General features: G+C 39.9%; 1 protein-coding gene across 5 annotated transcripts in view; it reads right to left on the bottom strand.

Annotated features, from left to right (window-relative positions):
* The window catches only part of Vps13a (vacuolar protein sorting 13 homolog A), a 216,783-nt gene extending 204,802 nt beyond the window's left edge, over positions 1–11,981 (bottom strand). For 3 of the 5 annotated variants that reach the window (XM_052713819.1, XM_052713820.1, XM_052713823.1), the window contains exon 1: positions 11,686–11,979. In XM_052713819.1, coding sequence (XP_052569779.1) covers positions 11,686–11,785 — 100 coding nt within the window. In that variant the 5' untranslated portion in view covers positions 11,786–11,979. Of the gene's footprint in view, positions 1–11,685 lie in introns of all 5 variants that reach the window. The other 2 variants (XM_052713824.1, XM_052713821.1) reach the window with 2 other exon arrangements.
* Positions 11,982–16,484: the final 4,503 nt, after the last annotated feature.

Genomic DNA, 16,484 nt, shown 5'->3' with positions numbered 1-16,484 from the left:
TACACTGACCTTGTCTTCTCTACTTTCTTTATCCTGTTCTTCCATTCTCTTCTCTAGTGATTACCAAACGAAACAAAATTCCCTGTCCAAGGAAAAGATGAGGGGCTTTTTAAAGATACAACCTACAGGGAAGTGGTCCTATACTGTCTATACTCCCTGGACAAAAACTTGTGTTACAGACTTTATAAGGTTTCTGAGTTGTATTAGGACCTCTGTGTTTTACTAAATAAATTTTCTATCATCCTACTGACATACAAAACAGGATTTTCTTTCATCAAACATTTCTATTTATAAGCATGCCTCCCTCTCTGTTGTTTAGTTCTTAAAGCAGGAAAAGATACTACCTTACCTCTGCATACCTACCTTCACCTTCTGACCTTTTGGCTCCTTAAGCTTTATCAATGATTAGGCTAGGCTTCCTGTCTTCAAAATTTAGTTTCTAAGAGTGCACTCTGATTTAAAGTAATTATATGTCATTGTGTCTGCTTGGTTTAGCTGCCCATTTCTTTGGATTATTTGATATTCTTAAGATTTATAATATAAGCCCAGCGGTGGTGGCGCATGCCTTTAATCCCAGTACTAGGGAGACAGAGGCAGGCAGATCTCTGTGAGTTCGAGGCCAGCCTGGGCTACAAAGTGAGTTCCAGGAAAGGCTCCAAAGCTACACAGAGAAATCCTGTCTCAAAAAACAAACAAAACAACAACAACAAAAAGATTATAATATAGAAGTTTTAAGACACAGAACCCCAACAAGAGTTTTCAGCCTGACCAAATTAAGCAGCTGTGATTCTTAACATTATCAGTTTGACAGAACTGGGCATGCCTATAGGGACTGTCTTGATTACATCAACTACTGTGGGAATCCCCACCTTCATTCATTATTCTAGGACCACTCCCTGAACAGAGGGCCTAATCTGTATAAAATGGACAAGTAAAGTAAGGATTAGCTCACATTAAGCAGTGAGCTTATACTCTCCAGACTATGCAACATGACCAGCTCCCTCAAGCTCCTGCCATTGTGATTTCCCTGTTATGACAGACTATAACGTGGAACTCTGAGCCAAATAAGCCCTTTCTCCTTTATTGTTTTTCAGAGTATTTTATCACAGCAACAAGAACAAAAATTAAGGTAGCAGAGGATCTTATTTCATTCAATTACACATTTAGACACTTCTTTTAAAATTATTTTCTTTGTTTTATGATTCTATGTTTTATGGTTTTAACATAAGGTTATACCATCTTGGCTTACCAGTATATTTCCTATATAGTAATCTTCAGATAAATGCTATGTGATATATTTACATAATAAAACCCCACCCACTTGAAGAATGATTTGATTCAAATTGGCTTATACTTAGTACTGGTGTAACCTTTGTAAAAAAAAAAAAAATCCTTCTAGTTCACAATATAACAGAAATATTAAGGGCATGTCCCAGCTCTAATAGTTCAAAGCCAGACTTGGTTACTTCTCCCAATATGTTGATTAAAGAAACAAATAATGGTAAGGGATAAAGAGAAATCTGATCAATATGGCCACACTGAGAGGGACAGATAAATGACATGTAGTAACCATCTTCAGGAGAACCGTACACCTTTATGGAAATATTTTAAAAACTGAGACGAAAGACAAGGGTAAAACTAAGTAGCCTTAGACAAGGTTTGTTCTCAATCATTAAGTTCTGGTTCTACAAAGTTGTCAAAGTTGTCCTAGGAAGTCCTTGTAACTTGAAATGACAAGCTGGTCCTGAAACGGTTACTTCTGCCTAAAGGTACAGACTTGTCCTGATGAACAAAGTCCCCTCATATATAGCTTTGCTGTTCTGAAATACACAATGACTGCAGGTTTAGGACCATGACTTTTCTGTCCCTGTTGCGTTGAAAGGAAATGAAATAGACTAGATGAACACCCTCCTTAAGAGACGCCCATGAAGAGTAAAGTGGGAATCTGACCTAAAACTAAAGAGATTCAGAATAAAGCCAGAGGATTCAGGCTTTGATACTGCTTTTGGTTGCCTTGTAGGTCCAAGTAAGAAATCAATGCCTTTTAGGAAAGGTATTTTTTAAGTATATGTTATAATAGGACTTTATCAAATCTAATGATTAGTTAATTCTGTTTTTTAGATAAATAAAAATATTACCAGGACTAGTATGTTATGTCTATTTTCAGATGCAGCTTCTTGAGGTTTTATTAGTTATCTCATTTTGTCTAAAAAAAAAAAAACTAAATTCAAAATTTTTCACATAAAGGAAAAAAACAAAATAAAAAGGAACCAACAAGGACAAACAAATAAAAAAGGGTACAGATATAGAATGTTTCTGGTAAAGGAGGTAAAAGACAAAGGAAATGCTTTTAGATGAGAAAGGACTTTGTATGATAAAAGGAGTCTTTATACTAAAGTAAATGATTTTTCCAAAAAGGAAAAAGGAAGTTAAGACTGTGAACCCCAGTATAACTATAATCCCAGCACTTGGGAAACTGAGACTTAAGGATCAGGAGTTCAAGATCATCCTTATCCATCTAGGAATTGGAGGTCAATCTAGGCTACATGAGACTTTGCCTTAAAAAAAAAAAAAGAAAAAAAAAAAAAAGCCGGGCGGTGGTGGCGCACGCCTTTAATCCCAGCACTGGGGAGGCAGAGGGAGGCGGATCTCTGTGAGTTCGAGGCCAGCCTGGTCACCAAAGCGAGTTCCAGGAAAGGCGCAAAGCTACACAGAGAAACCCTGTCTTGAAAAAAAAAAAAAAAAAAAAAAGTCTGATAAAATGACTCAGCAGGTAAAAGTACTTGACTGGAATTTGACCCTTAGGAAGGAGAAAATTTAACTCCTCAAAGTTGTCCTCTGACCTCTACATCCACACCTTCGGTATGTACATAACTACACTTAAACACACAATAATAATAAATAAATAAAAACTGAAGAAAAAAAGTAAACAAAGGTGAGGGCAAAACTAGAAAGCTAAAAATATGTCACCTGAAGGTTTATGAAAGTTAAAACTTAATGGCATGGGTATGATTAAGTTTACTATAATTCAACAATTCTAAAGATTTCTTTAAGTTGAAGTTAAATACAATGCTAATAAAACTAAAGCCTAACTTCTTACAACACTATGGTTTTACATTTGCAAAACAATTTGCTTAGAAAATATGGTCTTTATGCTTTATACTGTTATAAATTGGCCATTTAAAGCCCAGTGATTGCGTTTTATCCAAATGTCATGACAAAAAAAAATATAAATAGGGCTGAAGAGATGGCTCAGAGGTTAAGAGCACTGACTGCTCTCCCAGAGGTCCTGAGTTCAATTCCCAGGAACCACATGGTGGCTCACAACCATCTGTAAAATCCAACACACATTCTTGAAAGAGAAAAAAATATTCTTACAAAGTTAAGTACAAAGGAAGTTAAATATGATGATGTACACCTATAATTTCCCCCTTGGGAGGCTGAGGCAGGAGGATGGTTGTGAATTCAAGGTCAGCCAAACTATAAAGCTAGTTTAGACTGGCTTAGGCAACATAGTAAAACCTTGTCTCAATAAGACAAAATAGATGTGTGTATAGTTGCTTTTAAAAATCTAAATAGTAACTGCCTCAGGGGATGAGTAGGAATTTGGGGGAGAGTCAGGAAAGATTTTTTTCTGTTGACAATCATGTTTTATTTCTTGATCGGGTTTGAGTTAAAGTGGAGTCAATGTGGAGATTAAAGATTAGAGGTAGCTAGCTAACACTTGCTCCTTTCTCCATATCACTTCACAAGATATAATCAAAACAACTGAGAAACAGTGGTTTATCATAACGGGTGGATGTGGGAATGTTGACAGTAACCAGATGAGGACATTACAAGAGAAACAGAAGACTAAGACCCTTCATGAACAGATGTTCAACAGTAAATAAAAAGAGAAAGGAAAAACTCAAGATTTTGGATAGTGCAAGAGAAAGTGAGAGAATGTGGGAGAAGGAAGAAGAGGAGAATCCCACATGGGTCACTAGCACATACATGGTACCGAACAGAAATACTGCTTTTAGACAAAAATAATTTGGATCTACATAGCAAAGTAGGTCTGGAGAAGTTCTCTGCACTTCCCAGCATATTCTCACAGCACTTAACAGGAAGCCATCTTGTGTAAGATGGTCCAAATGGTCTCCAAAACCAAAAGTGGACATAGCCTAAAGAACAAAAAAGGTTTGCTTCTGGCCTCTAGAAGCAAGTGCATGTACAGCTGTACAACCATCTGCAACCATACACAAGCATACACCCACATCCACATACAAAAAAAGAATACAAATGAACAAGTACAAATGAACACTTTAAGAAAAACAGATGTCGAGCTGGGCGGTGATAGCGTGAGCCTTAATCCCAACACTCGGGAAGCAGAGGCAGGTGAATCTCTGTGAGTTCAAGGCCAGTTTGGGCTACGGAGTGAGTACCAGGAAAGGCACAAAGCTACACAGAGAAACCCTGTCTCAAAAAACCAAAAAAAAAAAAGGAAAAAAAAGGAAAAGAAAAATAGATGGCAAATAATACAATGAAAAGTGTTCAATGGCTTTAGCTATTGTGGAATGCCAATCAAAATTACACTGGGATTCAACCAGAATGGCTGTCATTCAAACAGAAAAAATAAAAATAAAAACTACTGCCCTGGCTATATATGAAAATCTGTCTCAAAACAAACAAAAGCAAATGCTGGTGAAGAAATAAAAAAGAACCTTTATACATTACTGGTGATAATGTCTATTAGGATAGCCTCTAAGAAAAGCAGTATGTTAATTTCTCAAAAGCACTTAACACAGAATTATCATATGATCCAGCTATACAACAAGTTTATTCAAAGCAAAGGAGTCAAAATACGACAGGGGCCTAAATAATGTTTATTGCTACACTACTCACAAAAGTCCAAGTATGGAATCAGCCTATATATCCATCAACAGATGAGTTAGAAAGGAAAATATGGTGTGTGTGTATATATATATATATATATATATGTATATATATATATAAAGATAAAGAATGAAATTGTGCAAGTGTTACTTGAAAGAAAATGAAAGGAACTGGAGGACATCACAAGGCAGAATAAGACCCAGAGAGGCAAGTATAACATATGTTCTTCTCTCATATGTAGAAACTAAAAAACAGAAAAACAAGACCTGAGAATAGTAGAAAGACTATTAGCAAAGAAGAAGGGAAGATCCACAAGAAAAGTGGTTATGAGAGAGAGAATGAGAGTATGAGTATATAGAAATGTCACAGTGAAACCCATTCTTTTATACAATTAATTAATATGTATTAAGTTATAATTTAAAGTTCTATGACAACATCTTAGAACATACACGTAATGATAAAATTTAAAGAATCAGAATTTGAAGTTTCCCCTAGATCTTAAGAATTATTTGTTGATTCCTTATGTATTGTAATTTCAAAAGAGAAGCCACCCTTACTGCACAGTGTCTTTTTTAAATGAAGGTAGTTGGGGGCTGGAGACCTATCTCAGAGGTTAGATCCATTTGTTGATCTTGCAGAGGAACCAGGTTCAGTTCCCAGAACCACATACATGGTGGCTCACAACTGTCTGTAACTCCAGTTCCAGGGGATCTGTCATCCTCTTCTGACTTCTCTGGACATCAGGCATGCACATGGCATACATACATACATGTAGGCAAAACACTTATACACAAAACATACATACATGCAGGCAAAACACTTATACACAAAATTGATAAATCTAAAGAAATTAAAAATGAATTAAATCAAATATTTAAATGCATGTAGTTCTTATCACAGATTCTAGAGTTATTTGTTAAAAAAGAAAGAAAGAAAGAAAGAAAGAAAGAAAGAAAGAAAGAAAGAAAGAAAGAAAGAAAGAAAGAAAAACAGTGTCCGACTCCAAATCAATTAGAATTGCTATGGGGGAATTCAAAACTGTGTACTCTATCAAGTATCTAGGTTGATTCTAACATAGCCTCGATCTTGACAGAAATAAGCAAAATGCTAGATTTCCAAAGACTCTAAGTTAAGAAATAAAACAATTCCTGACTAAATGATATATGGGAAGGGTGAAGAAATGTTAATGAGTATATAAAAACTACAGCAACATCACAATCTGCCAAAAATCACTCTAAGAATGAAATCCAATTCCTTTTTCCCTTATTCAAAGTAGTATACTTACTGGTAACACAGTCTACTTACTGTAGTTGATCCAGTATTAAGGCACTCCTTTCCTACTCTGTAATAAATGTTTGGACACTTCTCATTTCTCATATTACAATGTTTCTGTGAGAAAATAGGTTCTGGCCTCCAAGGAACCGTTTCAGAAACAAGTATTAGCGCAATGCTCAGTGCTGCCTCAATACTAATCAGCAGCAGCATGATAGTAGTGAAATTAGCTGGATTACACAGAAACCATATTTATAACCATTAATGGGCCCTTCTGACATTAGAACATAAAATATTAAGCCCTTCTGTCTTAGTTAGGGTTTCTATTGCTGTGATGAAGCACCATGTGCAAAAGCAAGCTGAGGAGAAAAAGTTTTTGTTTGTTTGCTTTGGTTTATACTTCCATATCACTGTTTATCATCAAAGAAAGTCAGGACAGAAACTCACACAGGTCAGGAACCTGGAGGCAGGAGCTGATGCAGAGGCCATGGAAGGCTGCTGCTTACTGTCTTGCTCCCCATGACTTGCTCAGCCTGCTTTCTTATAGAACTCAGGACCAGCAGCCCAGGGGCAGCACCACCCACAATGGGTTGGGCCCTCCCTCATCAATCACTAATGAAGAAAATGCCATACAGCTGGATCTTATGGAGACAGTTTCTCAATTGAGGTTCCCTCCTTTCAAATAACTCTAGCTTGTGTGAAGCGGATATAAAACTAACCAGCACACTATCATCTTAAATTTTTTATGCACAATCTAATTTCCATTATCAAAATTTTCAATGAATTTTTTAAAAAAACTAGAGTTTCTACTTTTGAAATTCTCAGGAGACATTTCTTTAAGCTTTTTAGTTTCATTTATCAAAATACAACTGATATCTTATGTCACCACATGACCTAGAAACTCCACTTATAACATATTTACCACAAATGGGAATTTTTATTTATTTATTTATTTATTTATTTTATTTATTTATTTATTTATTTATTTATTATTTGGTTTTTTCAGACAGGGTCTTTCTGTCTAGCCTTGGCTGTCCTGGAACTCCATCTGTAGAACAGACTGGCCTTGAACTCAGGGATTCACTTCTGTCTCCTCAGTGTTCGGATTGAAAGTATTCACTACCACACCAGCTTAGCAATGGGAATTTTAAACATGCATTCAAAAAACTTTCACATGAATGTATTATCTATAGTAGTATTAACTATTACAGCCAAAAAGTTGGAAATATATCATAAATGTCCAACTGGTCGAAATAGAATACTATTCAGTACATCCTTCTATATAAAGATCTCTAAAATATCTTAAATTAAGGAATTCAGAAACAAAAGGATGGATACCATATGACTACATTTGAATTAAATGTCCAGAATCACCAAATCCATAAAGATAGAAAAAACAAATGGCTGCCAGAGGTGGAGTATTCATGAATAAAGAATGGGGAATATCTGCTAATGGGCTTGAGGGTTTTGTTCTTGGGGGGGGGGGCAAATGTTCTAGAATTAGTGATGATGGCTACACTACTGTTACATTAAAAAATACTCATTGAATTTTGGAATTACAAAGGGAGAATTTTATGACATATAAAATTAAATCCCAACAGGAAAAGAGAACCAAACAATCCAATTTAAAACAAAGATCTGACCTTTTCACTGACAAAATAAAACAGCAAAAAATCATAAAAATATACCCAACACCATTACAAGGGAATCACAAATTAAAGCCATGATGCTTTAAATAATACATATCTACTGGAATATCTCTTTAAGATACCATTTTAGGGATGGGAAGATGGTTTTAAAAAGCAAGTGAAGTGCCTTGCTACACAAACTTAAGGACCAGAGTTCAGATCTCCAGAACCTACATAAATGCTGGATGGGCATGGAGGTCCACCTGGAATTCCAGCTTCCAAAGGCAGTGTAAGGGTTCCCCAGAACAAGCTTAATAAAATATAATAAATAAAATTTTTTTTTTTTTTTTTTTTTTTTTTGGTTTTTCGAGACAGGGTTTCTCTGTGTAGCTTTGCGCCTTTCCTGGAACTCGCTTTGTAGACCAGGCTGGCCTCGAACTCACAGAGATCCGCCTGGCTCTGCCTCCCGAGTGCTGGGATTAAAGGCGTGCGCCACCACCGCCCAGCAATAAATAAAATTTTAAAGCACTTAATTTGACTTACAATTTCAGAGTGTTAGAGTCCATGATGGGGAGAGCAAGGAAACATCTAAGAGCTCACCTCACATCTTTATCCACAACCACCAAGCAGAGGCCTTGGGCAATCTTTTCAAACCTCAAAGTCAGGCTCTAGTGACAGGCCTCCTCCAACAAGACCACATCTCCTAATCCTTCCGAAACAGTTCCACCAACTGGGGACCAAGTGTTCACACATGCAAACACCCATATATACATGCATACCACATGCACATACCTACCCCCTCAAAAAAAATTTTTTTTTCAAAATGAGGATATTAAATGCTCATGAGAATAAAGTACAACTAAATCCTGATAAAAACTGGTGAAAGTGCAAAAATAATATAACCATTTCAGAAAACCAGTGTCAAGGTGTATTAGTTGAGTTTGAGGGGGTGGATCCTTAGCGGGGAGATTACCATAATGAAATACTTGAGACTGGTTTTTACAGAGAAAGCAATATATTTGACTCAGTTTTGGAAGCTGGAAATTCAAATGGCATAGTAGCAGCTATGGTGAATTATACACACACCACCACCACCACCACCACCACCACCACCACCACCACACACAGTGGTAGATTGAGCCCACAATAGGAAACTGAAAGCCAGTGAGGGGCCACTATAACAACCTTCCCACTAGGCCTACTTCTAAAAGACCCTAGCACTCCTTATCATCACCCAGTTATGAGCTAAGCATCCAACACAGAGCTTTTAGGAAATACAACCAGACCATAACCAAATCATATCATGTCACTTCTCATAAAGTTACGTATGTATTTACCACTCACAACACCCCACTGTTAGGCATTTACTCCAAAGAAATAATTTATGTTCACACTAAAACCTGATACAGCTTTTCTTTTAAATGCCAAAAAAGAAATACTACAAAAAATGGCAAACCTTTGTTTATAACACAGCCACAGAGCAAAACACCACTCCTAAGTACAGGAATGGCAGGACAAGGTGATGTATGCAGTACAAAACACCACTCCTAAGTACAGGAATGGCAGGACAAGGTGATGTATGCAGTACAGAACACCACTCCTAAGTACAGGAATGGCAGGACAAGGTGATGTATGCAGTACAGAACACCACTCCTAAGTACAGGAATGGCAGGACAAGGTGATGTATGCAGTACAGAACACCACTCCTAAGTACAGGAATGGCAGGACAAGGTGATGTATGCAGTACAAAACACCACTCCTAAGTACAGGAATGGCAGGACAAGGTGATGCATGCAGTACAGAACACCACTCCTAAGTACAGGAATGGCAGGACAAGGTGATGTATGCAGTACAGGGGTGACTTCTCTGCATTCTGTTAAGAAGCCTGGCTAAATAGGCTACACAGAAGCCAGGTGTGGTGGCACAGGCCTCAGAAAGGCAAAAAAAAAGGATCTCTGTGAGCTCCAGGCCAACCAGGGACACACAGTAAAATCTTATCTCAAAAAGAAAGGATTCCACTTATGACACTCTAGGACAAGCAAAACAGAGATGGAAACATCAGTAGTTGCCACCTGAGGGGGGATCAATTACAAAGAAATAGAAGAGGAAATTTTGGCCGAGCGGTGGTGGCGCACACCTTTAATCCCAGCACTCGGGAGGCAGAGCCAGGCGGATCTCTGAGTACGAGGCCAGCCCGGTCTACGAAGTGAGTTCCAGGAAAGGCACAAAACTACACTGAGAAACCCTGTCTAGAAAAACAAACAAACAAAAAAAAAATTAGTGGGCTTGTAGAACCTTTTTGTATCATTATTGGAATGGTAGATACATGCTTCTTAACATTTATTAAAAAAAACTATACACAGGGGTGATTTTTACTCTAAGTAAACTTTAAATACATAAATTCAATAAATTGTATTCTACAAAAACCTACACCTTGAATACAGAAGCAACATTTCACTACAAATCAAACCACAACTCAAAAGTTTTTTTTTCTTGTTCTTTTTAATTTTTTTCTTGTATTTTTATTTTATGTGTGTGGGTGGTTGACCTGCGTGTATGTTTGTGCACCACATGCCTGCATGCAGTGCCCCCCCCCCGTTCCCCCCAACCCCCACCCCCGCACCCCCAGAGCCAGAAGAGGAAGGCGGAAGCTCTGGGACTGGAACTACAGAGGGTTGTGAGCTGTCATGTGGCCATTAGGAATTGAACCCAAGTCATCTGCAAAAGCAGCCAGTGCTCTTAAGCAGGGAGCCAACTCCCCAGCCCCCAGTTCAGGTATTTTTAAGGCTTCTTTCTGAGGTACAGAAGCCAGTTTTGTTCTTCTCACTTTGCCAGTGAGAAGCAGCACCGATTAAGCCAATCTGCAAGCAGCTGGTCTCAAATTGGCTGAGCTAGCACTTACGGATCAATGTTTGCCCACTTTACCGTGGTAGAAGGTAACTAGCTACAAGAGGGTTTGTTTGTTTAATAAAACTAAATTTCTCGCTTACATTATTTCAAAAATGAGAACGCTTAAGATAAACGAGTACTTCTAGAAAGCTGGAAGTACGTGCATATCCGAGAATGAGCACACTATTTCCACAAATTATTAGCCCTAATTTTAACCTGGAACACTCATTTCGAAAATTAATAGTAGCTATGTAAAATAAACAAGACCATAATACAAAACAGATGGTAGCACTAAAAATAAGACGCTGGATAAGGTAAAGCATTGTAGCAAAGTGGCAGATGCAGCCCTTCCCGTTTAAGCAACGTTGGTGAGTGCTCATCATGTCTTCTTTAAGTTAGCCGAGATACTGAACGCCCATTTAGATTTTGACCCTCTGTTCTCCTGCATTTTGTTTGTTTTTTAACTCAGTCTTTTACTCAGACCCACAAATACCGACATCCCCACCTGGTTAGGCTGCGACCTGAATACAGAAGCAACTCCTTGACGTACTCTAAAAGGGGGCTTCCTTTTCTTCCCTCCTCCCCCGCCCCCGTTATCAGCCTACCGCAGCTAAGCAACCCCCAAGTCCAGGTTCAGCGACCGGAACTCGCCTAGAGAGCACGGTGAAGTGAGGTAGGTAGAGAAAGGGACGAAGGGCGAACAGCGCCTGGCCTTCACGTGCCAGGCGGCGGGCGACATGCCGTGGGCTCCCTGGAGCCTTCCTTACAGCCCCGGAGGGGAAAGTGACAGGGATGGCTCCCTGGCCCAGCAGAGGCCAGAGGTCACCGGCGCCTGCCCGGCCCCACCGGGACGGGAGGCTTGGGCTCGCGCCGCCCGCCCGGGAACCGCCGCCCCGCTTTACGTAACTTGAAGGGCGAGGCGGGCAGCTGCAGGTGGCGGCGCCGGGCTGGCCAAGGACCGAAGCCACGAGAAGCCGCGCCGCCGTCTCCCACGACACTGGGACGGCGACCCACCCGTTACCTTTCCAGATGCCCAGAGAGAGCTGAGACCCGTCCAGGTTCACCACATAGTCCCCCAAGAACCGGTTCAGCACGTCCACGACCAACGACTCGAAGACCATTCTCCTCAGCCGCGGAAGGCACCCGCGGCAGTGCCCGCGCTGCTCCTGCCTCGAGACAACTCGGCTTACCGGCTCCCGGCCGGCTCCAGCGGCGGTGCCAGTGCTGCCGGGTCACTCGGCTACACCGCGAGCCCGGCCGAGGAATAAGCTGGCCGCTCGCACCACGCGTGCGCAGCTCGGACTGCGCGTGGGGGCGTGGCCGACGCGGAACTGGAGGCGCGGCCCGGAGAGGGAGGGGAGAGGAGGGACGACGGCCCCGCGGGCTAAACGCCCAGCCTACCCCCCCCCGCCCCCGGCCCCGGCCCCGCCTCCCACCCGTCGCTTAGCAACAGGACACCAGTCGAGAGCTGCGAGATTTGGGAGACCCCGCCCCCGGAATGGCCTCCGGGGGGCCTGCCGCGTGCTCGCGCCGGGCGGCGGGGCGTGGTGCTAACCGACGGGAACGCCCTCTCCGCAGGAGAAGATGACTGTAGCGGGATCCACCCGCTGGAGGGTGTGCGGCTGGGTGTGCCGATGCGGGGAGTTTCCTGAGGCAGTTTCCCAGGGCGCTTTCCTCCATTATTATCGGTTGTGAGGTACGGCCAGCCTTGGTGCTCGGACGCCTCAAGCTGCTCCTGCAGGTCTCCCGGTTTCCGGCAAGGATGCTAACTGGCCCTTCAAGTGCCTTCACTTACTTCCCCAGCTGCGAAATCTGTGCTAAAGCGGGATGAAGGAGAGTAAAGTTGGGAGAGAAATTTCAAGTCCCTAACATGAAACTGTTCTTGGTACCTTTTTCGGTCAAGCCGTTTATGTGGAAGCCGCGGATCATTTCAAAAAACAGCGCGTTTGAGAGCCAGTCCAGAGACAGCAGAGAACCTGCCAAAAGTACGGGAGAGACTAGACACCTCTGAGCCTTCCTTCTCCGCTCAGCTCTTGGGCTTAAAGACAGTCCCCAAGGCCTGAGCTCACAAGACAGATGACATAGAGAGCTGACTTTAATCCTCTGAGGATTTCAGAGGCAGTGGTACACTTTAAACTTTTTCCTCTTGGCATGGCAAATCCTGACTTACCACTTACTACATTTTGTGCAAAATCACCAGGTTTTTCAATTTTTAGGCTTAAGATTGGCCTTTGTAAGGAAAATGCCTACCAGAAATAGTGTGTGTGTGTGGTTTTTTTTTAGTTTTTAAAGGACATATTAGCATATAGTGTACAAAAAAATGGGCTTCATTATAACATCTAAATACATGTGTCTAATACATTTTTGTCTTACTCATCGCCCATCTTGTCCCTTCTACTGATCCCCCTTTCTCATCCCAAATACGACCCTTTTATTTTCATGATATTTTTATTGAAATTCTAAAAGTACAGATTTTTATTTCACCCAAGTTTAAATTTTATAAGTGTTTTGCATGCATGTATGTCTGTCTGTGCATCACATGCATGCCTGGTGCCCTCAGAAATAACTCTGGTATTGGAGTTACAGATGGTTGTGAGCCTCCATGTTGGTGCTGGTGATGGACCTCAGGTCCTCTGAAGAGTATCAAGTGGTATTTACCAAGGAGTCATCTGTTGAGCCTATTGCTAATATTTCATCCTCGGGGAGATATAAGCCAATGTACCACTTCTCCTAGGGTCCCCAAGGACAAATGGAGGCATAATTCCACCAAAGTTCACTTTGGAGAACCAATGAGTTTATTGGGCTTCCTTACAGAGCACAGGTGAGGGGTTACTTAACAGGGGTGTGGGTGCTCCTGCTCTCAAAAGGCCATACCTGGAAAGCATTTTACCCACCAGGGATGAAGGCTTCTCTGTTGTAGATGGAGCCCCACCTCTCCTCTTCCCCATCTATATACTCTAGTCCCATCCCTGAGGCCACGTGCAATTCAGGGCAGAGTCACATACAATAGATGGTAGTAGCAGCTGGAAACACCCCTCTACCAGCTGAGATAATCCTTTTGCAAGGGGGTACAGCTGAACTCCACTTGACGAAGTATACTTGGCTAGGAGAACAGTCACAACAAGCTCTGAGGACATTTGAGGCATGCTGTTGTTTGCTTGTTCTGAGATAGGGTCTCACTGTGTATTCCCGGCTAGCCTGGAACTCTGTACGTGGAGTTGGCCTCAAACCGTGGAGATGTGCCTGCTGGGGTTAAAGGCAATAATCACCACACCTGGCTTATTTGACATGCTCTTCATTATTTTCACATAATTTTGTATTTGAAGGGCCTTCCTGAAGTTTCTAAGTCAACCTCCTGGTCTTAATGATGCTAAGATATTAGGAATTTTTCCAAAGTCACACTAAACTGGAACTTCCTGATCCACCACACCTATTTCTCTAGCAGACGTTGGAAAAGTACCTCCAAGTGTGTACTGGTACAGAGAAACTCAATGAGGCTTAAATGCCTAGAAGAGGATAAAGCCACAGATTATGAGGCATTTTGTTATTATGCTTTTAACACACAGATGTACAGTGGTTAAAGAATTTCCACTTTGAGTCCTAACACCCACCATAAATTGAAAGATATAAAACTTCCAGAACTCAAAAAAAAATTCTTTAACATCTTGAAAAACTTCAAATTCATTTTCTACAATCCAGGAATATTTTGGAGGATTCTGATTTAAAAGCAGGGAGGGGAGCAGTTAAATTGCTAAATTGCATTGAAAAAAATCTACTGAACAAAGCTAGAATGAAATAAGATGTATACTGTAACTGAGACTTTTGTCTAAAATTGGTGGTAAATGATAAATACCTATTTCCTAATCACTAGAACTGATCATTTTCACTTGGTCATGTGTTAATACATCTGGGAATCTTATAAGCAAAAATATATGAATATCATTTGGAAAAAAAGATAGGCATGTGCATTAAATCAAATTTCTGTTGGGTCTTGAAAAATAAGCTCCTAGACTATGATTTTTTTGAAGTTTCAAATTTGGAAATATGTCAGTATAAGCCATTCTTACTCCGGATTACAATCTAAATGATGTATTCCATTGCTTGGTCAAATGAAAAAGGAGGGAGTATTTAAACAATCTCAAACTTCAATAGCCTCCAATTCATAATTTACTTCTAACTTTTGCCAGTGGGACTTGCTTTAAGCTCAGCTTATATGCTGTAGTTTTCCATCTATGAATTTTGAACATGTGATAGTAATATGTTCTTCATTTTTCTCAGAAATCTTACTTTCTCCATCCACAAGTAAATGCCATCAGTGTATTATTTGTCCTTATTCCCTGTTCAAGGTCAACATTATTAGTAACCAGGCCAGACCATCAGATTATGAAGCCACTGAAGCAACCCACATTCTCAAGAAATGTACCGGAGGAAGAAGAACATTTTGCAAGACTTTTACTGACCCAGCCTCACAGACTTCTGCATCTTGCCTCAGACCGTGGTTGAAAAATTGTAAAATAATAATAAGTTGCTTTGACTTATGTGTTCCCATCTTTAAAAGGAAAGAAAATAAAGCTTGTTGGAAAGGCAGGCAAATGAGAGAATTTTTAGAATTTTAGGGTAATGTTGGTGGGAATATAAATGGACAGTCTTTTCAATGGCAGCTTGTAAATGTCAACAAACTGATACATGTATGTATGTGCCTATGTTGGTTTATATTTACTTACATACATGTATGTGTATGAATTTTGGCTCAGCAATCCTCCCAGATATTTAAACGAAGAAAATAATTACAAAAAAAATTTCACAAAACTATCCTTATAAGATTTATTAAACCTTTGCTTATAGAAGCAAACAATATCCATTAATAGAGAAGCTAGGGAAGTAAACATATACACGTATATACTAGGTTAAGAATTCTGGCATTAAAATGGTAATGAAGATTTATAAAGTGAAAGGTTATATATCATATCTTTGGAGAAAGTACGGGATAGCATCATGAGTTGTCAGCTTATTTTGATTGTACAGAAAATGCAAAAGTCTGGAAATATACTCCCCAATTGTTAATATAGATATCACTAGATGGCAGAGCTTTTGGCAATGCATATGCTGTCTGGTTTTTTTTTTTTTTTTTTGGAGTTGAAATGTTTTATGGTACATATGAATTTATTCTTCTAAACTGGTGGACTAATTTGTCAGAATTGTTATTGATTCATGTGCTGTTTGATAAACTCCTTGGAAAACTACATGGGAATGGTCTCTCTAGAACTAGAGCCAAGTGACGTTTCTAAACATAGTCCAAGCCTCATTGGAGAACTGATATGAATATGGGTTTGAACTCTCAAAAGTCTGCCTAAAGACTTGATTTGAGCAGATATTTTTCCAAAGACAACAGATAAATGAATAAAAACTTGTTTGACATAACTAATCCTGGGGGAAATGAAAAAGATGCAATCATATATCTTTCCATTTTTAACCTATCAATGATTTTTTAATAGTGATAATCTCCCAGTGCTAGTGAGACTATGGAGAATCAGTGTCATTCATATACTAAAAATGAGAATGTGAAATGGTTATAGCCACTCTGGAAAAGTTAGGTCAGTTCTACAAAATCTAAGAAAACATGTCCATACAAACTAGCAATTATAAACCTATCCATTTATCCAAAAAAGGTGAAAACTGCCACTATATAAGTAGGTAAGAAGTCTAAGAGCCAGGGACTTGGAAATGAAGTATCGGTCAGACAGCAAAGTGAGGCAGGTCAAGGTAAAGGATGAGGAAGATAGGCCATACATCGGATGTACTAAATCTCATTCTGATTGC

This window comes from Peromyscus californicus, unplaced genomic scaffold (genome assembly GCF_007827085.1).
Source record: "Peromyscus californicus insignis strain IS unplaced genomic scaffold, ASM782708v3 Scaffold_4__1_contigs__length_199733344, whole genome shotgun sequence".
NCBI classification, from domain to species: Eukaryota; Metazoa; Chordata; class Mammalia; order Rodentia; family Cricetidae; genus Peromyscus; species Peromyscus californicus.
This window is presented reverse-complemented; position numbering and strand designations above follow the sequence as displayed.